The sequence below is a fragment of the Danio rerio genome, chromosome 8 (genome assembly GCF_049306965.1).
Source record: "Danio rerio strain Tuebingen ecotype United States chromosome 8, GRCz12tu, whole genome shotgun sequence".
Lineage (NCBI taxonomy): Eukaryota > Metazoa > Chordata > Actinopteri > Cypriniformes > Danionidae > Danio > Danio rerio.
In genome coordinates, this window is record NC_133183.1 from 2,911,278 (window position 1) to 2,937,480 (window position 26,203).

The 26,203-nt window shown below is 35.4% G+C and overlaps 1 protein-coding gene across 3 annotated transcripts in view; it reads right to left on the bottom strand.

The window, feature by feature from the left end:
* The window catches only part of pi4kab (phosphatidylinositol 4-kinase, catalytic, alpha b), a 158,510-nt gene that overhangs the window by 11,488 nt on the left and 120,819 nt on the right, over positions 1-26,203 (bottom strand). For all 3 annotated transcript variants that reach the window (XM_073909892.1, XM_073909891.1, XM_073909890.1), the window contains 16 exons: positions 24,868-25,067; positions 22,808-22,898; positions 21,451-21,618; positions 21,301-21,354; positions 18,639-18,759; positions 17,715-17,844; positions 17,067-17,137; positions 14,556-14,628; positions 12,196-12,266; positions 9,262-9,368; positions 5,510-5,614; positions 3,792-3,917; positions 2,846-2,966; positions 2,602-2,761; positions 1,765-1,854; positions 1,043-1,126 (listed from right to left, as the gene is read on the bottom strand). In XM_073909892.1, the coding sequence (XP_073765993.1) occupies positions 1,043-1,126; positions 1,765-1,854; positions 2,602-2,761; positions 2,846-2,966; positions 3,792-3,917; positions 5,510-5,614; positions 9,262-9,368; positions 12,196-12,266; positions 14,556-14,628; positions 17,067-17,137; positions 17,715-17,844; positions 18,639-18,759; positions 21,301-21,354; positions 21,451-21,618; positions 22,808-22,898; positions 24,868-25,067 (1,772 nt within the window). The remainder of the gene's footprint in view (positions 1-1,042; positions 1,127-1,764; positions 1,855-2,601; positions 2,762-2,845; positions 2,967-3,791; positions 3,918-5,509; positions 5,615-9,261; positions 9,369-12,195; positions 12,267-14,555; positions 14,629-17,066; positions 17,138-17,714; positions 17,845-18,638; positions 18,760-21,300; positions 21,355-21,450; positions 21,619-22,807; positions 22,899-24,867; positions 25,068-26,203) is intronic.

The window sequence follows — 26,203 nt, forward strand, 5'->3', positions numbered from 1 at the left end:
CTCTACACCATAACTTTTCAATCCAGATGGATGGGGCAACCATTACTGCATCCAAAATGGTGAAAAGCCTTGGAGTAACGATTGATGACCAACTAAACTTCTCTGACCACATTTCTAGAACTGCTCGATCTTGCAGATTCCACTCTATAACATCAGAAAGGTCCGACCCTTCTTATCTGAACATGCAGCTCAACTCCTCGTTCAAGCTCTTGTTCTCTCCAGACTGGACTATTGCAACTCTCTACTAGCCGGGCTTCCAGCTAACTCTATCAAGTCTCTTCAGCTGCTCCAGAACGCAGCAGCACGAGTGGTCTTTAATGAGCCTAAAAGAGCACATGTCACTCCGCTGCTCATCCGTTTGCACTGGCTGCCAGTTGCTGCTCGAATCAAATTCAAAGCTCTGATGTTTGCTGACAAAGCGACTTCTGGCTTTGCTCCTTCTTATCTGCTCTCACTTCTGCAGATGTATGTGCCCTCCAGAAACTTGCATTCTGTGAATGAACGTCGCCTCGTGGTTCCATCCCAAAGAGGGAAGAAATCACTTTCCCGAACTCTCGCGTTTAATCTGCCCAGTTGGTGGAATGAACTCCCTAACTGCATCAGAACGACAATGTCACTCCCTATTTTCAAGAAACGACTAAAAACTCAACTATTTAGTCTCCACTACACTTCCTAATCTCTGGTTATACCACTAACTGTACTCAAAAAAAAAAAAACTAATGCTTTCCTTCTTAGATTTTACACACCTGAAACCTTGTCTACAGCACTTATTCATTGTTGCTCTTAGTTGTGTAAATTGCTTCCTTGTCCTCATTTGTAAGTCGCTTTGGATAAAAGCATCTGCTAAATGACGAAATGTAAATGTAAATGTAAGTATAAAATCTATAGAAAACCATGTAATGTCCTTACAATTCACAAAAAAAAACCTGTGTGTGTGTGTGCACGTCTAAATGAGTGTGTTTTTGTGAGAGTGTTTGAGCATGTGCGTATAAATGTGTGTGAGTGAATGTTTATGTGTGTGTGTGTGTGTGTGTGTGCTGACCTGCTGCTCAGGAAACAGTTCTGGATGACTTTGATGATGAAAGCTGCTGCCTCTTTCTCACTCACCCCAGGGTTAAAGCGCTGCCTGAAACACACATTTCACCTTCTCTAAATCAACAGCATCAAGCTTCATATCAGGCTGAATATTTATAATCAGTATAAGCCCATTAACACTGGACTTTCTGTCCGCCTGGATGACTTGCAAACAGAAAATGCTGCTGAAGTTCAACCGTGATCTCCCGTTTCACACACACCATCTCATGGTCAGGCGTGAAAACATCCTATAGTTTGTACATGATTAATTCTGTTGGAGGAGTTTCCCACAGCCTAGACCTTTTCTCCTTACATCAGTTAAAAATGGAGGAGGAGCAGCAGAGTCATGAATATTGGATCATATTTATTTTTATAGGATATGACAGTGATTATGAAGGAGTGAAAGAGGCCAAACACACTGCAGGGAGGAAGGTTTGAGTGGCCACAACATCTCCTACAATCACAGCTGGACAATTGAAGATCATTTGGGTCAGAAAGTCTCCAAGACTGAAATTCAGCAGTCTTTTTTCACAAGGTTAAACAAACAAACACCTTTTTTACAGCCTTCTTTGCTCTTTTTTTAACCAAGGGTCAGTTTTAGTTGCGGGTAGTGTAGTTGCATCTACTTGCACACACCTAAAGATTCAGAGACACACACCCATTCTGCAGCAGCACAGCAGCGTTACTCACTTCAGCAGTTTGATGGTCTGTCCACGGAAGCAGGGCAATCCTGTATCCAACATCAGTGTTACCAGGGCAACCACAGCATCCATATATGGCCTGAGGAGAGATTCAGTCAGTCTCTAGACCTCCAACACACACGCACACACAAACACACACACACACGCGCACACGTGCACACGCGCTCACACACACACACACACACACAGACAGACACACACACACACGCGCACACACACACACACACACACACACACGAGCGCGCACACACACACACACGCATGCACAAACACACACGCGCACACACATTTACAGATAAAGGCACACGCACACACACACACTCACACGCGCACACACACACATATACAGATTAAGATACACACACACACACACAAGTCTCACCTGATGACCAGGTACCCATGCAAACATTTAAACGCGCACACACACAAACACACACACATGCACACACACACACACACACACACACACACACACACACACATACAGATAAAGATAAACACACACACACAAGTCTCACCTGATGACCAGGTACCCATGCAAACATTTAAACGCACACACACAAACACACACACACACACACACACACACACACACACACACACACATACAGATAAAGATACACACACACACACACATACAGATGAAGATACACACACACACACACACACACACAAGTCTCACCTGATGACCAGGTACCCATTTATAAACATTTAAACGCACACACACAAACACACACACAAAAATCTCACACTTATACACACACAAACACATTTATATGCAACCACACACACACACACACACACAAGTACATTTACACACACGCACCTGACGGCCAGGTATCCGCGCACACACATCTCCATGAACCATTTAAAGGGCGTGGCCTCCATCTTCCCGCCCATGATCATCACCATCTCATCGGTCAGTTTGATGTCCGGCTCCCAGCCTAGATTCCCACCCGGAGAACTCTCAAACATGAAGCCGAAGTCTGCAGAACACACACCTCAGGTCATACACACAACATTATAACAAAGATTAGCAGTGTGTGTGTGTGTGTGTGTGTGTGGCTGACCGATGTGTATGAGGTGACCCTGGCGGTCCAGCATGATGTTTCCATTGTGTCTGTCTTTGATCTGCAGCAGGAAGAGCAGCAGACTGTACGCTGCCATACTCCTGATGAAGTTATACCTCGCCTGATAGACAAAACACACAACACACACACACACACACACACACACACACACACACACACACACACACACACAGGAGTTTGTCAATTTTCAAAGTCTGGTTCTAATTCATGGGCACTTCTACTTTAACTAATTCTTCTTCTTAAAGAGTTCTTACCAGCTTTAGATAAAACTCTTGTGTGCAAGAGTTTTATACCATCTTTCTGTCTAGCTACAATCCAACTCGCTCTTTAAGATCTCAAAACTCAGAGTTTGCATGTTCATTCCGCTGTGGCGACCCCGGATTAATAAAGGGACTAAGCCGAAAAGAAAATTAATGAATGAATAAATGAAATAAAAAAAATAAATAAATTATATATATATATATATATATATATATATATATATATATATATATATATATATATATATATAAATTCTCTAGATAAAATTTTTTAAATTCAGCTTTTAAACATATTTTTGTCATTTATTATTATATGTTTATTATAGGTAAATTTTTTTAAATCATGTCATACACATCTAGGAAAAAACGTTTAGACATGGTATCACTCAAATTTACGCTTAAATTAGTTTTCCACAACTTTAAAAAGCCTGAAACTTTCAAATGACTATACTATCTAGTTATATATAATTGTTAACAAATAAAAAAGTACTTATTCTATTATAATTATTATAATGAATGCAGAAATAAATAAAACTCTTTTCTTTTTTTTTTAGCCTATTTTACAGTCCACCTTGTGGTGTGTTTTTAGTTGCTGTCATATCATTCTCTGGAGTTCAGCAGGTGTAGAGCAGCAGGAATACAGCACACACTGATTCTCTTCTCACCTTCTGAAAGGCCAGAGTGGACTCGTCTCCATACTGATTACGGAAATAATCGTACATCCCAAAATCCGTCTGTCGGCCCAGCTGATCTCTGGACTTACAGTCTGGGATGCACTCGATGACGCCACACTGTGGACAAACACAGGACAGCACATTCACAACCATTTAGAATTTACTTGCATATACTACAAATCAGACCAGAAGCAGCTCATTGAAATATTACACAATACTGAGAAGGTGTGTGTGTGTGTGTGTGTCTTCAGGTAATGCTCATGTGGAGCTTCACTGCCATTCAATAAGCAGATTTATTTGTTTTATAAGATTTATTGCATTAATTGAATTCATTTAGTCACATACTGTAACAAAGTTGGGTCCAGTTTTTGAAGGAGGGGTTTTATTAGATCAGACCAGAACAATGATTAAATCAAACTACTTAAACTCAAAAGTCACTAAACCGACCTTAAAAATTAAGTACTGAAAATGAGCAAAAGACAAAACAAAAACAGTCCTGATGACACAAGCAGCATTATTAGAAATTATGATCTCTTTATTATTCCTATTGTTTTTATATTCTTTACAGAGAAAAGGTGCATATAAGCTCCTTCCTCAGTGTGCAAAGCAATTCAATTAATTCAACAGATTAATGCACCAAAATACAACAAAGCAAGAACTTGGTGCAAGAGCAACATTATCAAAATGATAAATAAATATTTAAAAAAAATTATATAATATAATATGGGCGGCATGGTGGCTCTGTGGTTAGCACTGTCACCTCACAGCAAGAAGGTCGCTGGTTCGAGTCCCGGCTGGACCAGTTGGCATTTCTGTGTGGAGTTTGTGTGTTCTCCCCATGTTGGTGTGGGTTTCCTCCAGGTTCTCTGGTTTCCCCCACAGTCCAAACACATGCGCTATAGGGGAACTGAGTAGGCTAAATTGGCCATAGTGTATGAGTGTGTGTGTGAACGTGAGAGTGTATGGGTGTTTCCCAGTACTGGGTTGCAGCTGGAAGGGCATCCGCTGTGTAAAAAATATGTTGGATAAGTTGGCGGTTCATTCCACTGTGGCAACCTCTGATAAACAAAGGGACTAAGCTGAAGGAAAATGAATAAATTATATATTATAATATGATAAAATGTAATATGATATAATATAATATAAAATTATATAATATAATATGATATAATATAAAATAATATAATATAATATAATATGATATAATATAATATGATATAATATGATATAATATAATATATTATAATATAATATATTATAATATAATATAATAAACAATATAATATAATATAATATAATAAAATGTAATATGATATAATATAATATAAAATGATATAATATAATATATTATAATATAATATAATAAACAATATAATATAATATAATAAATATAATATAATCTAATAAATATAATATAATATAATATAATATAATATAATATAATATAATATAATATAATATAATATAATATAATATAATATAATAAAAAAATAAAGAAGCACTAAAATTTATACAGCTTGAGTGTTTTCCAGCACTGGAGGTCATTGAGTTAGGCAAAACAAAAAAAAAATAAATAAATAAATATATATATATTAAATATAATAAACATCAAAACTACACTATAAACATAAATAATAAACTTAAAAAAAAATGTAATAAATAAAAAAATGTGAAAAATGTAATGAAAAAAATTTAATAAAAACACTCACCCCTGGTGCTGTAGCTACCACTCGATATGGAAAAACAAACAGATCGAGTCCCACCAGCTGGAAAATGTTCTTAAACAGACCAATGATCTGCAAAGCCAACATATCCTGCAGGGGGAAAATACAATGAAAACATTTAATTCTCTCTTTTAATAGGTAAGTGTACATATTTCAACAAGGCTTTGAGTCATTTGCTTACCCCAATAGGTTTCATTGCCAATATTTAAATACTATGCAAATAAAAGATGATGGCTCAGTGGTTAGCACAGTAACCTAATAGGAAGAAGGCCGCTGGTTCGAGTCCCGGCTGGTTCAGTTGGCATTTTTGTGTGAAGTTTGCGTGTTCTTCCCGCGTTGGCATGACTTTGTTGCTATATTTGGCGACTTTTCAGACCCCCTTTGTGAAAAATTTTCAAAAAAGTGACAAATCTAGTGACTTTTTTGTGTTACTTAGGGGTGTCACAATTTACATTTTTAATCGAAATCGATCGAAATTTATGCTCAATTTCGATTATCGAATCAAAAAATAGAATCATCGATGCTGCCACGCCCCCATGTCACGTCGGCTTGGCTTGCCAAGCGGGAAATAAACATGCTTGTTGAAGTGCTTGTTAAACTGCAGACGCAGGAGACCCATCGACAGAGCTTAAACCCTCTCCTCTTTCAATGAAGTCGCCGGTGTGGAAGCATTTTGGATTTCCAGTAAGTTATGTTGACAACGTTCGTGTTGTCGACAAAAAAACACAGTTTTGCAAGCTCTCCTATGTACGTATTACGTACGGTTCATCCGATAGACAACACCGGCATCGCGATCTTCCGCCCGCCCCCGTTGCACACTCAGGCCCTGTTTACACTGTCTTTGTTTTTAAATGGCATTTTAGAACGACAACGATTTGACATCCACAGTGGCGTGTAGCATTTCTGAGCAGCCCTCCTTCCTCTCTACCTCTGAAAATGCACATCACATGACCACACAGACACAGACGCACACACAGCCATGCGCTCGAGACAGCAGGTCCAGGCAGTCAGAGGACTGCTTCAGTCTTTCACTCACTTGTACTTAGTCATTTTAGCGAACACCTCAGATACTGTTGGCTGGTTCCTGTTAGTTGTGCGCCTTTTTTACCGACGCCATTATAACGACACAGATCACTGCCTATTCACGAGTCTCGCAGAAAAAGTGATTGACAGGTGGTAATTATGTGTGTATCTTGCCTTTATTCATTTACTGTATGATTTGTTTATGGGTAAAACAAAGACCATGCAGGTCAGGTAGTTTAAACGGTAGGCTACAAATAATTAATTGGTGATTAATTAATTAATTATTCATAATCGAAAATCGAATCGAATTGTGCCTTTAGAATTGAAAATGTAATCGAATCGAGGATTTGGAGGATCGTGACACCCTTAGTGTTACTGGAGATTTTTATAGACTGTCATGTGTCCATACTGTACCGTCCCTACTCTTTTCAATGAGTTGCGGGTGATGCCGTCGGCCCCTGCCCCAACTCAGAGCAATGACAGGAGGCCCAGTGCTCGTACAGCAGTCTCTCCCACCTGCAGCCTGAAAGATCACTTCTCTGCGTACCGACAGCAAATGATTCAGCATCGGCAGTGTGAGGTATTTCCATTGTACAGTCAAACTGATCTGCTTCTGCTTTATTTTAACTATTTAATTTGACCGTTTATTCTTTTCTTGTTCACAATCACAGATATTTTAGTGACAGTTTCGGAACTTGTCTGAGTTCATTACGTCAGAGAGATTACTGCTAATTCACTACACATCTGTACTGATATACTGTATTTAAACAGCAATAAATGTAGTTAAATTGACATGCTTATATAAAGCGTAGCGCAAATATAAATACCCCTTTATTGACAAAGGGCTGTTAAACAAACAGGAATGGTAGAACCTGATGACGTCAGCAATATGCAAATTGACGTAATGTAGTGACATTTATCGACTTTTCGGTCAGAGCTTAGCACCTTTTCATTGAAAATAGTTGGCAACGATGCCTCCGGGTGCTCCGGTTTCCCCAAGAGTCCAAACACATGCGCTATAGGGGAATTAAAGAAACTAAATTGACTGTAGTATATGAGTGTGAGAATGTGTGTGTGTTAGGGTTGGGCATCTAAGCTATAATGCCGATCCGATACGCATCTCGATACAAAGAATACGATCCGATATATTAGCGATACATTTGTGACATATTGCGATGCAACACGATACGATTCACACCCATATCACGATACAATGCGATGCGATATTTCAGCACTAACTAATTAGATCAAGTTTATGAGATTATGTGAAAGAGGATGCTGTGCCATTGAATGAGTTTGATTATTTATAAACCAAGCAAAACCAAGACTTTTTTTACAAACTGGCTCTTCTCTCAGAGCCAGAGTGTCAGTTTACAGTAGAGGGCCATTTTAGAACATATAGCACATATTATTTAAGTATTTTCAAGATAAACAGAATGTATAAGTGCATATATATTAAAAATATATATATATTTGCACTCTTTCAACATAAAGGTTTACCATTGCACAACAAGAATTGTGATTTAACTTTTCAACTATGAAAACAAGTTTTACAAAGATATTTTGCCACTGATTATTCAAAACTTAAGGTGGTGAACTAGCAGTGTTATGCTGCGTTGAAACATCACTGTCACTGTAAACAACAGGCTAATAAAAATATAACAAACCAGCAATCTTCTTGCTGTGAGGTGGTCAAACTACCCACTGTGCCACCGTGACACCCATTATTTTTATCATTATTAATATTAATATTATTATTATTATAATTAAATACAAATTAACAGGAGGAGGTGTTTAAAACCTTCGTTCTCCGTGACACTAGGCTGAATATCTTTGCAGATGAACAATGCAATAGCATTCGTTATTGGCGTAGAGCGAGCAGAACTGTTGCGCATGGAAAAAAAAACTTGCAATGCTTTTCTCACCACTTTTGGAGCTGGTTGAAGCAGTGCGAAAGCCGGGGATGCAGGAACACTGGAAGATGCTTTCACAACAACACCGTGGCGCCGCTTCAAGTGAGATTTCAGATTAGTCGGACTGCCCGTGTATTTTACAGATGCGCGGCACATTTTGCAAATTGCATCTGTCCTGTCATGTCGTCCATCCTTAAATCCATAATGTTGCTTGCCATACTTTAGATTTAAAACTCAGTGGGGAATAAAATGTTTGTTTTGCTTCTCGCGCTTTCTGAGGGCGCACCACTAGCTTCATCCGCACACCTGATACACAGTTGTAGTGTGTGCACATCCGCAAATCCGTTGCTAAGGCTTACTTTATGTAGGTCAATTAAATTATGCGCCAAAAACAGGTTGACAACACTTGTTAATAAATAAAAAATACATTCTATATTAAAAATATAAGCTGTATCTCGGAAAAATCGATGCATCTCGCAAAAAACGATGCATCTCGATTTGCTTCCAAAATTTCATTCATCCTCTGCTGCTCAACCGATGCACTCGCATCGTGCACGCGCATGACCGCGTATCAATACATATCGATGAATCTTCCCATCCCTAGTGTGTGTGTATGGGTGTTTCCCAGTACTGGGTTGTGGCTAGAAGGGCTTCCACTGCGTAAAACATATGCCAGAATAGTTGGCGGTTCATTCCACTGTGGCGACAACTGATAAATAAGGGGCTAAGCTGAAGGAAAATGAATAAATGAACAAAAGATGGTAAAAACTAATGAGATGTAAGAAAAATATAAAACTTCACCTGTCTGCAGTCGTCTCCCACTTTAAAGATGGCCGCCTGCCAGCAGACCTTCTGTGCTTCTTCACCATCTTCAGCTTCATCCAGAGAGTCTGAGCGACACAATAAACCTACAAACACAAATGCACACGCCCACACGAGTCAGCTTTAGTTTAATCTAGCAAGCTTCTTAATAAAACCTTTGTATTGTGTGTAAAAATGAAAATAAACATTTACATTTTACATTTACAGGATAAAAGCACCACTTCAAATCATCATTGTTTAGCGCAGATTTGGACTGCTGAAAATTATTAAATCTATTTTTTTTGGCAGTTGTAGATGTGTACTCACAAATTATAAACTTAGAAAAGTCTAAATTATGAGGATCAAAGTGGCCATTATGAGACATAAACTGCAATTGAGGGAAAAATATATTTAAAAAAAGGAAAGAACGTCTTTTTTTCTGTGGTGGAAACAAAAAGTGAATTTCAAGAATATATTCAAGTGTATATCTCACAATTTTCAGCTTTTTTTCCCCTTACAATTATTTTTTGGAAGGTAAAATTTCCAAGAAGTGCACTTTTTTTTTTTTTAAATCAGTGATGAAGTAAAAAATAAAATAAAAACTGAATAACAAAGATTATATCTTGCAATTCTGTTTATACAATAGTTCTGTCTGGTTCTCAAATCTGATTGGCTGATAGCTGTGCAATAGTCCCGTACTAACAGCACTCTTACAGCTTTTTCACCCTTGTGTATAACTCCGCCCACATACAGCGACAAGCGGAGGACGCTCTACAGTTTGACAAATAATTACTGCTGTTGGGCAAAATCATGTACTTTTGGGGCTTTTTTAGCAACTATGCAGTTTATTTATAAGGACAGTGCCTATTTTAAAATATTTATAATTCAGCACTAGGGGTGTCACGATTTAGATTTTTAATCGAAATCGATCGAAATTTATGCTCAACTTAGATTGTCGAATCAAAAAATAGAATTGTCGATGCTGCCACGCCCCCATGTCACGTCAGCTTGGCTTGCCAAGCGGGAAAAAAACAGGCTTGTTGAAGTGCTTGTTAAACTGCAGAAGCAGGAGACCTGTCGACAGAACTTAAACCCTCTCCTCTTTCAATGAAGTCACCTGTGTGGAAGCATTTTGGATTTCCAGTGAGTTATGTTGACAACGTTCGTGTTGTCGACAAAAAAAAAAACACAGCTTGCAAGCTCTGCTATGTACGTATTATGGTTGGGATGATAGATGATGGGTGCATCGCGATCCTCTGCCCCGCACCTGTTGCAAATGCTCTCGCGAAAAATACACACTCAGAGCCTGTTAACACTAATATGTCTTTGTTTTTAAATGGCATTTTAGAACGACAACGATTTGACATCCACATTGGCGTGTAGCATTTCTGAGCAGCCCTCCTTCCTCTCTACCGCTGAAAATGCACATCACGTGACCACACACACTCATTTACAAACAGACGCACACACATTGTCATGCGCTCGAGACAGCAGGTCCAGACAATCAGCGGGTCAGTAGACTGCTTCCATCTTTTACTTTCACACTTGTACTTGGTAATTTTAGTGAACACCTCAGATACTGTTGGCTGTGCACTTTTTTTACCGACGCCATTATAACGACACAGATCACTGCCTATTCACGAGTCCCGCAGAAAAAGTGATTGACAGGTGGTAATTATGTGTGTATCTTGCCTTTATTCATTTACTGTATGATTTGTTTATGGGTAAAACAAAGACCATACAGGTCAGGTAGTTTAAACGGTAGGCTACAAATAATTAATTGGTCATTAATTAATTAATTATTCATAATCGAAAATCGAATCGTGACTTTAGAATCGAAAATGTAATCGAAATGAGGATTTGGAGGATCGTGACACCCTTATTCAGCACGTTCGGGGCCATCAACCTGTCATACTGAGCAGAGCAAAGACGGTTGACGTTCCGCCACAAGATGGCGACAAAGACTGCATTATAATTCCTTAGGGAAGAAAAACTCAGCGTAAATTTCAAACCACAGCTGAACAAATCATTATAAAACACCTAAGTGACTTTTTGAGTAGATCTCTCTTTTGTATGTTGAATTGCTGTATTTATACCATAGTAAACTGTTAGTGTTTGCTTTGACTTTTTTGGGGTTAATTATTGTGATCTCCCGATTGCAACAGAGAAATACTGAGAAATCTCTGTAGAATGATGGCATTTCATGCTGTTCAGCCTTATAATCTTAAAATTTGAGCAAAATCACCTGTTTTGTCATCACTTTAGACATTACGCTAGAGAATCATTCAAACTCTAAATTGATGTTGGTGAATAAGCAATGGTTTTTGCTGTTCTGACGGTCAGCTGCAGATGTGAAGGAATGGCGGAAGAAAGTAGTTCCTAATACAAAAGGGTTTTTGAGACTCTCTGTTTGATTTTCTTTTTTATATACACGATTATGATGTCGAACTGTTGTATAAACGCAATATAACACTCATAGCAGTGCGATATGGCTATATACTGTATCGATATACAGCCAGTATCACAGTGCTACAAATGTGATATTGCTCATTTACATCTTAATGTAAAAGGTAAGGAAAAAACAAAAAGTCTCTATTATTGATTAATTATTATTATATATATATATAAATATATATATATATATATATATATATATATATATATATATACACATATATATATATATATATATATATATATATATATATATATATATATATATATATATATATATATATATATATATATATATATAATTTCAACTAAATAATTTCTATAAAAACAATTTTGTTTTATCTCTATTTCTATATTCGTACAGGACTTTATCACGTCACTTCAAGCACATCTATTTGCTTAAGAAATGAAAGCTGTAATTTTGCACTGTAATATTTAACAGACCCTTAATAATAATTCATTGAAACATTTTTGACGAACCCTCTTTCTCCAGTTCACTCACTCCGCAGCGCTTCACCTTGAATTTGGCCAGATACGGTGCTTTGGCAGCACTAATAGAGAAAAACACACACAAACATGATCTTACTGTAAATAAAACACACCTAATGCTTGACATGCATGATCAGTTCAGTGGTGATCAGACTCGATATACGATTTTTCCTAAAAAAAAACAGTACCTGTGTTGACAATGATCAACATTACATACTCTTCAAACAAAAAACACTTGGGTAAAACATTCACAAAACTTCAATCATATGCCGGTCAGAACATTACATTCATAAAAATAATAATAATTAAAACTACAACATTAATTCAGATGAACAGTAATGGATTATACTTAATCTGGATTGCGTAATGAGATTAAAAAAAATCAAGAATTTATAATTTGAGTAAATACTATTTTTAATAATCATAATCAGATTACAGTTCCTTTATGGATTAAACAATTGCATAGTATTTACATGATGACAGTAAATCTGTTCACAAAACATTGTGACCTCCTAGTTTTTCTCTTTTTAAAGCTTATATATTTTCATGACACCTATATGTGTTTACTTGTTTTTTTCAGCAGTGTGGTTTTATGTCATTAATACAGTCATCTGCATTTCTAGTGTTTTTTGTTTAGATTAAATATTAGATTTTGCAGTGAATTTCATGTTTTCAATATTGTTTTTTGTAATTTAGCTGTTTTCTAAATGTACTTTAATTCAAGTAAATGTTTTAGGCAAGGCAAGGCAAGTTTATTTATATAGCACATTTTATACACAGTGGCAATTCAAAGTGCTTTACATAAACAGGAAATAAAAAGACAAGTTTAGGAACATAAAATGCAGACAATAAAAACTATTAAAAACAGATAAAAACAAATTAAAATGAGTTAAAATAGGTTATAAAAGAATGAAAAAGAAAACGAAAAACATAATAGTGCGATCTGTCGGATGCAGCACAGTGCTCATTCAGTAAAGGCACAGCTAAACAGATGTGTCTTCAGTCTCGATTTGAATGTGCCTAATGTTGGAGCACATCTGATCATTTCTGCAAGCTGATTCCAGCAGCGAGGGGCATAGTGGCTGAAGGCAGATTCACCCTGCTTTGACTGAACCCTTGGAATTTCTAGTTTATAAGATCCTAAAGATCTGAGTAATCTGTTAGGTTTGTTTTCAGTGAGCATATCTGTAATGTATTGAGGTCCTAGACTATTTAGTGATTTATAGACCATTAATAATACTTTAAACTCTCTTCTGAATGTAACTGGGAGCCAGTGTAGAGACCTGAGGACAGGTGTGATGTGCTCTGATTTCCTGCTTCTGGTCAGAATTCTGGCTGCAGCGTTCTGGATGAGCTGCAACTGTCTGACTGTCTTTTTGGGAAGGCCAGTGAGAAGGCCGTTACAGTAATCCACCCTGCTGCTGATAAAAGCATGAACAAGTTTCTCTAAGTCTTCACTGGAAACAAAGCATCTGAATCTTGCTATGTTTTTGAGATGACAATGCTGATTTACTGACTGCTTTGACATGATTATTGAAACTCAGATCTGACTCCAGAGTCACACCAAGATTCTTGACCTTATTTTTTTTCGTTTGACCTTTTTAAACTCATAAGATGTAATATTATTACTTTATGACTTTTATTACATTAATAGTCCATTATTGCACTTTAAGCTGAAGCTGCTGAGACTCTTGTTGATGAAAATTGTATTTTTTTTTCTATGCATCTGTCAAAATAGATTATCTATCTTTAATATATAGTTGAAGTCAAAATAATTCCCTCCTGCGAATGTTTTTTCTTTTTCAAATATTTTCCAAATGATTTTTAACAGATTCAGGAAATTTTCACCAGTATCTCTGATAATATTTTTTCTTCCGGAGAAAGTCTTATTTGTTTTATTTCAGCTAGAACATTAATATGCAATGTTATTGAAATTATTAGCCCCCTAAATATTATTAGCCCCTTCAAGCAATATTAGTTTTGGATTGTCTCCAGAACAAACCACTGTTATACAACAACTTGCCTAATTACCCCAACTTAACCCTAATTAAGCCTTTAAATGTCACTTTAAGCTAATATTATGTGCTGTCATCATGACCAAGATAAAATAAATCAGTTATTAGAAACGAGTAATTAAAACTATTATGTTCAGAAAGAAAATGGGAAAAAATATACAAGGGAGCTAATAATTTAGACTTCAACTATATGTGACATTAAACAAGGGTTACCACGAATGTAATCCAAAACTAGTCAGATAACATTACCATAAACATGTACTTTAATAAATGATATTCCTCACTACACATTCTGTCACGTAATTCACAATCAGTAATTGATTACAGTTCATGTACCTCTGCATTGGCGTTCCTGATTTGTAGTCGATGTCCAGCACTATAGCTTCAGGATTACTGGGCAGATAGCAGCCTGAGAAACACATCTAAATGTCAGTACTGTGATTAAAAAACATATATAGATACATATTAAAAATGGTGATCTGGGCCCGTATTTGCAAAACATTTTCTCAAAACGCTCTCCTAAATAGCATTACGTTTTTTTAGCTCAGATTTTTCTCTTAAAAGTGGCGCGTAAAGTTTTGCTTCAGAAGAGAAAGAAGTCTTTAGATGAGAATGAGGGAGGGGTTTAGCTTGTTGCTATAAAATATGTCATCCTTATTATTAACTGTGCACACAGTGATTGGCTGATGGTGAAGGGAAGGAGTCTCTGTGAGAAATTCTGTAGATGCAATATGTTGCCATAAACAAAAATAAGGGGTGACATGGTGGCTCAGTGGTTAGCACTGTGACCTCACAGCAAGAAGGTCGTGGTTTGAGTCCCAGCTGGGTCAGTTGTCATTTCTGTGTGGAGTTTGCATGGAGTTTGCATGTTCTTCCCGTGTTGGCGTGGGTTTCCTCCGGGTGCTCCGGTTTACCCCACAGTCCAAACACATGTGCTATAGGGGAATTGATGAACTAAATTGTCCGTAGTGTGTGAGTGTGAATGAGAGAGCGTATGGGAGTTTCCCAGAACTTGGTTGCAGCTGGAAGGGCATCCACTGTGTAAAACATATGCTGGATAAGTTGGCGGTTCATTCCGCTGTGGCGACCCCTGATGAATAAAGGGACTACACAGAAGAAAAATGTATGAATAAATGAAAATAAAAATATTGGCACATTTAAAGGTATAAGTGAAGACTTGCGTTGTAAAAAGCATGTTCCTCCCTTTTAATATTTTGGACATTAAATAAATATATTTTTCCAATGTTACAAGTTAATGAAAAAGATGATTAAGCAAATACATTTTTAAATGCTTAAAATATTGGGTCAAACTTTACAGAAAGGTTTCATTAGTTTATTTTTTTTTACACAATCTAATTATGAACAATACAGGTACTGCATTTATTAATCACAGTTCAACATTTACTAATGCATTAAATTAACATCCAGATTCATGCTTGTTATCATTAGTTAATGCACTGCGAGTTAGCATGAACTAACAATGAATGACTGTAATTTCATTAACCAACATGAACAAACTGTAATGAATGTATTGTTCATTGTTTGTTCGTGTTAGGAAATGCATTAACTAAGATTTACTAATACAACGCTATTGTAAAGAGTTACCAAATGTTGTTTATGATATATTCTGACCAAATTTGTATTTATTGAATAAACATTAAATATATAATGTAACATATGGGCGGCAGCTGAAAAACTGGATTCCCCTTGTTACAACCGGCTCAAAGTTGCAACATTAGAGAGACAATACGGACCAGGTGAATTAAAAAGAGAAATGATTTATTAACAAAACGTATAATTAACAAAAGTATTTAAAGCAATCAAAGTCAGTATAAGTGAAAGTCAGTAGTGAGAAGCATGTGTATAATAATATTATAATAATATCACAATAATCTACTTCACAAAAAGTAGTTATAATTCCCTTTCTAAATAAAGAAATAATTACAGAGTACGCTCAGACGAGCGGGCAAGGTCATTGTTATGTTTATTTAGTCAAATTAGGTTAATTCAGAACATTAATAATTAATAATATCTTGTTATTATTGGTCATTAATATTCATAAACTGAGCAAATTTCGCTACAATAATTTTGAAAACAAAGATCAAAACAAAAATTATTTTTTAATTCATTTATTAAAATTGTTATTTATTATTATTTTCTTTTCTCTCGTAGATAAATGTAATGTAACTTGTTTAAGAGGGTAGGGGTGGGAATAATATTTGTTTAAAACTGTTGATTTTGTTTAAATTACATTGTGGTCAATGTTTTAAAGATATGAATAGCAGATTGCTGAAAACAGCTGTTTTGGGATAGTTTGTGCGGGGTTTTCTACTTTTTTAGCACTAAAACACTTTTCTGAAATACATTTTAGAAAAAGTTTGAAAGTCCTGTATTAATTTTCCTTCAGACTAGTCCCTTATTCATCAGGAGTCACCACAGCATAATGAATCGCCAACTTATCCAGCAAATGTTTTACACAACTAATGCCCTTCTGGTTGCAACCAAGTACTGGGAAACACCTATACACTCTCATTCACACACACACTCATACACTATGGCCAATTTAGTTAATTAATTCCCCTGTAGCGCATATATTTGGACTGTGGGGGAAACTATGGAAACCACTGTTTGGAAAACCCACACCAACACGGGGAGAACATGCAAACTCCACACAGAAATGCCAACTGACCCAGCTGGGACTGAAACCAGTGACCTTCTTTAGAAGTCCTAAATTTAGCACAAATTTATTTTGCATTATTTTTCAGATCTCCTAAATCAAAGAGTCAAATTTCCAATATTTTGAGGTGTTTTGTGAATATGGGCCCTGGTTTTGAAACGCATATAAACCTGGCTGGACTGTGATATCAGACAGAGCTCTCAGACATGCTCTTTTCCGCTCGTCACCTTTAGGAATCGGCCTGAAATATGCAAAAGAAAAGATCTCAGCTTTAATAAACATGGTGGAAAGTCAGCGCCATCTGGAGGCTGAAGCAGGAGGTGCAGAAGTGATGCTGCACTGTAAAAAATAATTGTAAAATAAACAGTTTCTGTAGTTTGTGATTCACAGGTGATTGTTTACAGTTGTGAATTGCATTATGGGATGTTGATCTCTGCTCTGTTGAGTTTTAATGTTGAAAATTCAACTCTACAGTTTAACAAAGTGACTTTTATTGACATTTTTAGTAGTTTGAAATATATAATGTATAAGAAATAATAATATCTAGAGAAATAAGTCCGAAAATGTGCTGCAGTTTATTACAAGGCTTCTGTAACGTAATATACAACACCAACCCAGACAATATAGCACTGCACACTATTACACATGTTCAGAAAAGTCTCTTTTTCACAACTTTTCAGTGTTAAAAGTTGTTAGAAGAAAGATCAAGATCCCATAATGCAATTCAGAAGCAGAAATAAATCGGGGAAAAATAAAATTATATTAAAAACTACACATTTCTGGATATTTTTACAGTGTGGAGGAGAAGATTCCAGTACTTTATAATGGCGGAGACATTGGTGATCTTGTTGAAGAAGTCAAACTCGCGCTGGTAGAAATCTTTAGCAGGACCTGAGAGAGAGCTGATGATTTCTTCAACCAGCTGCTCCAGAAGATCCCCGATATCAGCTAGAAAAAAAACACACACAAGATAAACTAGAATTGTAGCTTTTGGGATTATAGAAGTAATGGTTTATATATTGATATGCGAGCATGTCAGAACATATGTTAAAATATGCTACGATAAGCAAAATGAAAAAAATATTTAATGATAAAACAAACTGAATATTCAAAGCATCCTTTTTTGCATGCCATTGGATAAACATTTTTACAAATCTTACTGTGTTTAACAGGTTTCAGTAGCAATGTAAATAAATCACTAAGGGATGGCACAGTGGTTAGCACTGTCGCCTCACAGCAAGAAGGTCGCTGGTTCGAGTCCTAGCTGGGTCAAGTTGTCATTTCTGTGTGGAGTTTGCATGTTCTCCCTGTGTTGACGTGTGTTTTCTCAAGGTGCTCCGGTTTCCCCCACAGTACAAACACATGCGCTATAGTGGAATTGATGAACTAAATTGGCCGTAGTGTATGAGTGCGAATGTGTATGTATGGGTGTTTCCCGGTACTGGGTTGCAGTAGAGCATCCGTTGTGTTAAACATATGCTGGATAAGTTGGCAGTTTATTCTGGTGTGACGACCCCAGATAAATAAAAGGACTATGCCGAAGGAAAATGAACAAATGAATAATATAATCGGTTGTTTCTCTCTGTTTCACTTTGACTTACTGTAATAAGTCTCTGTTTTATGTACAGCACTTTGGTCAGTCTTGTGGCTGTTTTTAAATGTTCTTTATGAATAAATGAACTTGAACTTATGTCCCAGTTCTCAATCCTGGTGATCAATTGAAATCTAATGAAAGTATTTACGGTCTTTCTGGTGTCCTTCTTCATCGGTGTAGATGTTGGTCTTCATGTTCCAGATGAACTGATGAGCCAAAAGCTGAGACTTCTGCGCTGCCCACAGGATGTATTCCCTCACGTATCCCATCTACACAACGCATGACAACATCAGTGCATGGGAATGTAAATGTTCTGAATACATGCATTCCCAACATACAGTATGAATAATGCAATATATGGCCATGTAGTTGCCATACTTGCGTTAAAACATAATTATTAAAAAAATTGGGCATTTATCTTTGTTTTACAGAAGAAATACTGTATATATTCATGAATCTTAGATCAATGTTCAAATGCATGCATTCATATGAGGCAATAAGTACAATTAAAAGAAAACAGAATTAAAAAAGCAAAGAGAAATAATTATGCAAAACATGAGCAACGCAAATACCATATGTTACTATGCATGTGTAACGGAGGCCAGCTAGTAAGTGCTGTGCAGGTAAACCTCACTCCTCTGACCTCTTAAGGTGCTCTAGCGACAAACACTACAGGCCATGGTCTTTAGCCTCCTTTTTATAAAGCAACCGAGTCCCATGCAGAAGGTCGCCAATTCGATACCAGCTCGGAGCGGGTTGGGTGGTGTAGGACCGGCGGGGCTACATTGGTGCCGTGACCCGGATGGGAGTTAGGTTTAGGGGGGTGAGTGTAACGGAGGCCAGCTAGTAAGTGCTGTGCAGGTAAACCTCACTTCTCTGACCTCTAAAGTTGCTCTAGCGACAGACACTAGAGGCCATGGTCTTTAGCCTTCTTGGTAGAGCAACTGACTCCCATGCGAATGGTCGCCTGTTTGATCCCAGCTCGGAGTGGGTTGGGTGGCGTAGGACCAGCGGGGCTACACATGCAACTTGATAAATAGCATTACAATTTAATTTGTTGAACATTACTGAACAAGTTACATATTTTATGACTTTCCAGTTTTGTCTGTCATTATTATTTAGTACATAATGTAAAAAATATATAAAAATATATGATAAAGGTTTATGAATAAATGCAATAAACATTATAGAGCAACTAAAAAGTTGTTAAAATTAAAAATGAAATGAAAAACATTTATTAAAATAAAAAAAGGGTTTAAATTTGATATCTTGCAGTTCTGTCCTGTGTGTGTGTACCGTAATGTAATGTGTATTTATATAGCGCATTTATCATGTATTGCCATACACCCAAAGCGCTTCACAATCATGAGGGGGGGTCTCTCCACACCACCACCAGTGTGCAGCATCCACTTGGATGATGCGACGGCAGCCACAGGACAACGACACCAGTGTGCTCACCACACACCAGCTATTGGTGGAGTGGAGAGACAGTGATAGAGCCAATTCGGTGGATGGGGATGATTGGGAGGCCATGATAGGCCGATCAAAGGAATTTGTACAGGACACCAGGGTTACACCCCTACTCTTTACCAGAAGTTCCATGGGGTTTTTAATGACCACAGAGAGTCAGGACCTCAGTTTAAAGTCTCATCTGAAAGACGGCACTCACTGAGCAGTATAGAGTCCCCTTCACTATACTGGGGCATCAAGACTCACACAGACAGCAGGTTGAGTGACTCCTGCTGGCCTCACTAACATGACTTCTAACAGCGTGTGTGTGTGTCTGTGTGCATCCTGTTTAATGCTAACTTTACATAACCTGGAACTGTATTTAACATAAAAAAGAAACAAAACAGGAAAAACTACAAAAAAAAAATGTAATGAAAAATGAACAAATTTTATTTCATATGCAATTCTGTCCTCTGTGTGTCTCCTGTTTTACACTGTATACAACATGAAAAAGAAACAAAACAGAAAAACTACCAAAAAAAGCGTAACTTTAAAAAATACATAATAAATAATATTTAAAAGTTATTCAAATAATTAAAAATGAGCAAATTAGGAAATTATGTGCAAAAGTGTGTCCTGTTAAATTTTACACCATCTGGCACTATATTTAACATGAAAACAAAACGAAACAAAAAATTGTAAGAATGCAAAAATACATTAAAGTAAACAACTTAAAAAAAAAAAAAAATCACAAAATAATTTTTAGAAAGTTATTAAAATAAATAATGTGTTTTTAAACATTTTAGTATATTTTGTGCATACATTAAAATTAAATGCAAAGTCTCTACAGCTGAAGTCAGAATTATTGGCCCTCCTGTAGAGGTTTTTCTTCAAATATTTCCCAAATTATGTTTAACAGATTTAGGAATTTTTCACAGTATTTCCTATAATGTTTTTTCCTCTGGAGAAAGTCTAATTTGATTTATTTCAGCTGGAATAAAAACAGTTTTAAATTTTTTTAAACCCATTTTAAGGTCAGTATTATTACCCCCCTTAAGCAATATTTGTTTTGGATTGTCTCCAGAACAAACCACTGTTATACAATGACTTGCCTAATTACCCTAGTTAAGCCTTTAAATGTCACTTTAAGCTGAATACTAGTGTCTTGAAGAATATCTAGTCTAATATTATGTGCTTTCATCATGACGAAAGAAAATAAATCAGTTATTAGAAATGAGTTTTAAAAAAATATAATGATTAGAAATGTGCTGAAAAAAAGTCTTCTGTTACACAGAAATTGGGGAAAATATTCAGGAGGGCTAATAATTATGACCTCAATGTTTATTTGGCACTCCCTCTACCTTGTCATATCTGAGGGCCTGAACGATCTGTGGGATGTAAAACAGAATGGCATCCTGTTGGACGAGAGTGAGATATGCTTTAGTGAAAAAACTCAAAAATGACAACAGATTAATCAAATATACATATTTATGATGTTGTGTGTGACTTACAGGAGGGAAGGAGCGCAGGACTTTGACTGCATATTGAGCGGTCAGCGGATGTGGAGGATACATGCTGGAGAAATAAGACAGGCCTGTTGGAGGATCAGCCGGAGCCCAACACAAAATATGACTCAATTCTGGAGAATCAGCGTCGATCGTGTGCCACGTCACCAAAAACTGAAGCAGAAGAGACAAAAAAAACACATCAGACGTGCAGAAAACAACATATCTCACTGAACATGAATGACAATGAGGACAATTAACAGCTCACTGATGGCAAATCGAGACTGATTGATTAATTGATTGCTAATTTCATATATTGGGGACATTAAAGGAAACACAAGGTTGAATTAGAAAAATCGCAATTAAACAACTGATATAAAAAATATAAGAATACATAAAAAAACTATAAATAAAATATTAAAATAAATGTGTAAATAAAATAAAGGAATGTGTAAATAAAACTGATAACAAAATGTAAATAAATATTTTTTTGCAGATGAAAAATAAGGAAATACATTAAAATATTTGAAACAATTAATACAAATTATGAATAAATTATGAAAAATAAATATAGAATAAAAATGCAAATAATTAAATATATTAATAATATTGTGTATTCACATTAAATATTAATATTTAATATATTGGGGCCATGAAAGAAATCATGTACTGTGACTATTATATTTAATAAATAAACAGTTGATTAAAATATATATAACAATGCATAAACTAAAAATAAAATATTAAAACAAATGTAATGTAAATAAAACAGATTACATAAGTTGTTAAAAAAAGTTTTAGATACAGACTAAAATATGTAATGAAGTACATTCAAGTATTTGAAATAATTAATTAGAAATTAATTAATTAGAAAAAAAATAATTATAATATATTAATTATTAATTAAATATATTAAATGAAAAACATAACAAAAGGAAATGTATTTTCAAAATGTTTTACAAACAATAAACTAAATAAACAAATAAACAAACAAACAATTAAAGATACATACACATGCATACATGCAAACAAATGTTCATTAATATATATATAACAAATTATGAAATGTAATAAGATGTAAGTATGTTCTAAAAAATATTATAATGTTTTATTATATTTAAAAAATATTATAATATTATAATAAATTTACACATTTATAATAAAAAACATATGGTTTAAAAAAATAATAAAAAAAATAAATAGCTGTAATCATAATTATCAATCATAGAATGAGATACTAAATGAAAAACATCTAACAGTGTGTATTTCTGTACCTCGTATCTTGTTTAGCTAAATAAGATTTGGTGAAAACCAGATTAAGGTCTGTTTTGTTGATATTTGTTATCATCATTTAGTTATTCACCTTTACAGCTTCAGGAACGTCACTGACGGCTCCCGGGTCCAAACGCACCAGTCGAGTCACTTCGGAGAAAATGGCTTCTGTGTTCTTAAACCTGACAAATATTTTGTGTTAAAGTGACTTAATGGGTGGTATACATAAATGTTCACAAAAGCTACATTTATGAGATGAAACATACTGTAAAAAAGTCAAATATTATTACCATTTCATATAACAGATTTCAATTGTAACAAACTGTAATATAGAACTTATAGCTGTGATGAAAAGCTGAATTTTCAGTATCATTCCTAAAGTCTTCAGGGTCACACACTGTAAAAAATATTGGGTTCCACGTAAAGGATTTGTGTTAGGGCAGCTTGATAGATTTAAGTTAACGTATTAGTTTTTACAAATTTAAGTGGATTGAACATAAAACAATTAAGCTGTTCCAAACATTTTGAGAAATTGTGTACTGTAACTATAATATTTATTAAATGAACAATATATAACAATAAAAAAAAAGTTGAAATAAAATAAATAGAAATTTGTAAATAAAATTGATTACATAATTTGTTAAAACAGATTATAATGAGCAATGAAATATAATAACATATTTGAAATAATTAATAAAAATAAAAAACTATAATAAAAAAATATAATTATATTTATATTATAAATATAAATATAAAAATGAAAATATAATAAAAATAATATATTAAATGAAAAAACAAAACAAAAGGAAAGGTATTTTCTAAATATTTTGCAAACAGTAAATGTAATAATCAATAAATAAATATTTGATTAAGTATCTATCTATAAATAAATATTTAAATAAGTATTTTTGGAGTGCATGACCCTTTATAAATCATTCGAACAGGATCTGAAAATCAGTAAACATTTAAAATTAATATCATCAATGTTGAAAACAGTTTTAGGCCCCGTTTATACTAATACAATTTAGTTTTAAAATGGCACCTGAAAAGATCTCCGTTCACACTACACCTCTGAAAACGCACATCACATGACCTCATCTGAGCTCCAGGCAGTCAGCGGGTGCTTTGAGCACAAAACCCCAGGTAAGAGCAGCACATGTCGGACAGTTCATCAAGGATCTACCATTGGATCTCATGTCACTATAGTTGTTAAACGTGACATTTAATTCATCTTGTCTCTATTAAACAACTCTTCTGTCTTATGAATCTATCACTTGTTCTCAGGTAACATGTTTTGGCTGAGCGCAAAGATAAGTTAATATTTTAATTTATGTAGCCACGTACACTGATTCTGCACATTTGACTGATTGCTTGCCTTTATTGTATAAACATTGTATTATTTATTGCCATTATCGATTATTAAACTGATATTTAGCAAAAGTGATGTATTGTTTCATATTTTTCAATGAAAATGAAAGGAGGCAGTAATGTTATAGGCTCCGTTTTGCTATAAATACGCAAAAAGTGAAGATGACGCTCGTATAAATATGTAGCCTCAACAGTTTTGTTGTCGGTTAAGCTCTTAATATCAAAATGAAAACAGCCAGTTCCTTATGTAATGTTTTCATTTTATTTTTAAAATGCAGGGTGATGTGAATGACGTTACAAAGTAGCCTACACTGTTCCCTTTGAAGATTCACGCAACGTGTCGTCGAGAGTTTGTTTTTCACATCAAACTTGAGAAGTCTGAACTGAAAGGATGCAAGACTAAACTGTGTACTTGATATTGAGAAAAAAATCCGATCCCCAATCAGATGTCTGCAGCCACGCCTCCGTTTTCAGGTGTCTCTGTTTTACCCCATCCACACTGACACGGAGCAGGAACGTTTTAAAAACAAAATGGCCTCTTCAGCGTTTTCAAAAAGCTCCGTTTTCGGAGCTGGAAAGCTCCAGGGTAGTGTGGACGGAAGGCTTAACTGCAGCAAAAGTGATGCATTTCAAAACTAAAACGTATTACTGTAAACTTTATTTTTCAGCTGTAACTATCACACATTCTATTCCTCAGAACTCTTTGATGACCCGAGTTCTAAAGAGCAGCCTTTATTCCAAATGGAATCTTTTGCTTGTTACAATGTATCAATCTGGACTCACCGAGCCGGCAGCTGTAGAGCGAGATACGGTGCGATGCTCCAGGCCAGATTAACATTATCCTTCCACTGTTTCTCCGTCAGACTGATGTATTTGGACCTCCAGTTGGTGATGCTGGTTTCCACAGACTGATCGGTGGAGATCTGGAGCTCTTGGCTACCCAGGGGATTGTACCATGTGGTCAGACGCTCCACCTCACTGGCCTATCACAGCAAAACAGTTCATATGCTCAAATCATACATTACACTGCAAAACAATACAGCTAGAGGTTGTGTTTTGTTTCTAGTCCAAATATCTAAATATTATTAAATCAAGAAGACTAGTAGACTAGTAAAAATGTGGTTTTGTTTTCACAAATATTTAATTAATTTTTTTTATTTGACAAAATAACTTTTAATAAAAAAAGCTGTTTTTCTTATATTTTTTTTCTAGCCTAAATATCTCAAATAAAAAAGGCAAGACGAGTAAACTTGCTTTGTTTTAAGAAATAATTTGTATTATTTTTTACTTTTAGAGTTTTTCCATTCACTTTGAAACAACATTATTTGACTTACAGATGTCACTACTTCAATTTGTTCCCTTTGCCGCCGCTCATACCGCGGCGGCGGTAGTTGATGTGCCAGCAGATTTTGACCGCTGGGTGGCGCTTTAACCACAGATTTTCTGCTTTGACTTTTCACAATACCTAATAGACGGTTCTGAATGTGTTCCTTATGTGATGTGATGTGTTCAAATAAAATATAATTTTTATATTTTATAATATATAAATTATATTTTATAATATTTTTATATTCTCTATAATAAAGTTTTTTTTAGTAATAAACATGGTCTTACACTATACTGAATGTTTTAGAAAAGATACATGGTGAGAAGTATAGCCCTAGGCTGCAAAAAGCAAATATAAGAATTAAGTACTTTAGCCTTTATAGTGCCCTATTAAATTGCGTTGGGGTGAAAAGAATGTTTCGATTTCTTTGACCATCATGGCGATGTTATTGCCTCAAATCTTAAACGTGAGCATATGAAAACCGCGGCACAGCACACACTATAAAATAATATTAAGATTATCGTGCCGGTGGAGCACATCACCTGATTGTGAACTTGTGATCACCTGAACTTACTTTATCAGTAGGCTATTTATTATTTATTACAGGCTATGTTACAAATATTTGACCAACTGCCACTTCATGTAAAACGCACTCATGCACTCAGAACTAGTGGCAGTTATGAATGAAATTAATGGGCATATCTGCATGCAAAGTGAGCCGCATATTATTTATCGTCTGTTCATTTTCTCTGTTCATTTCTCTTTCACACACATGTAGAAAAAGAAAAAAAT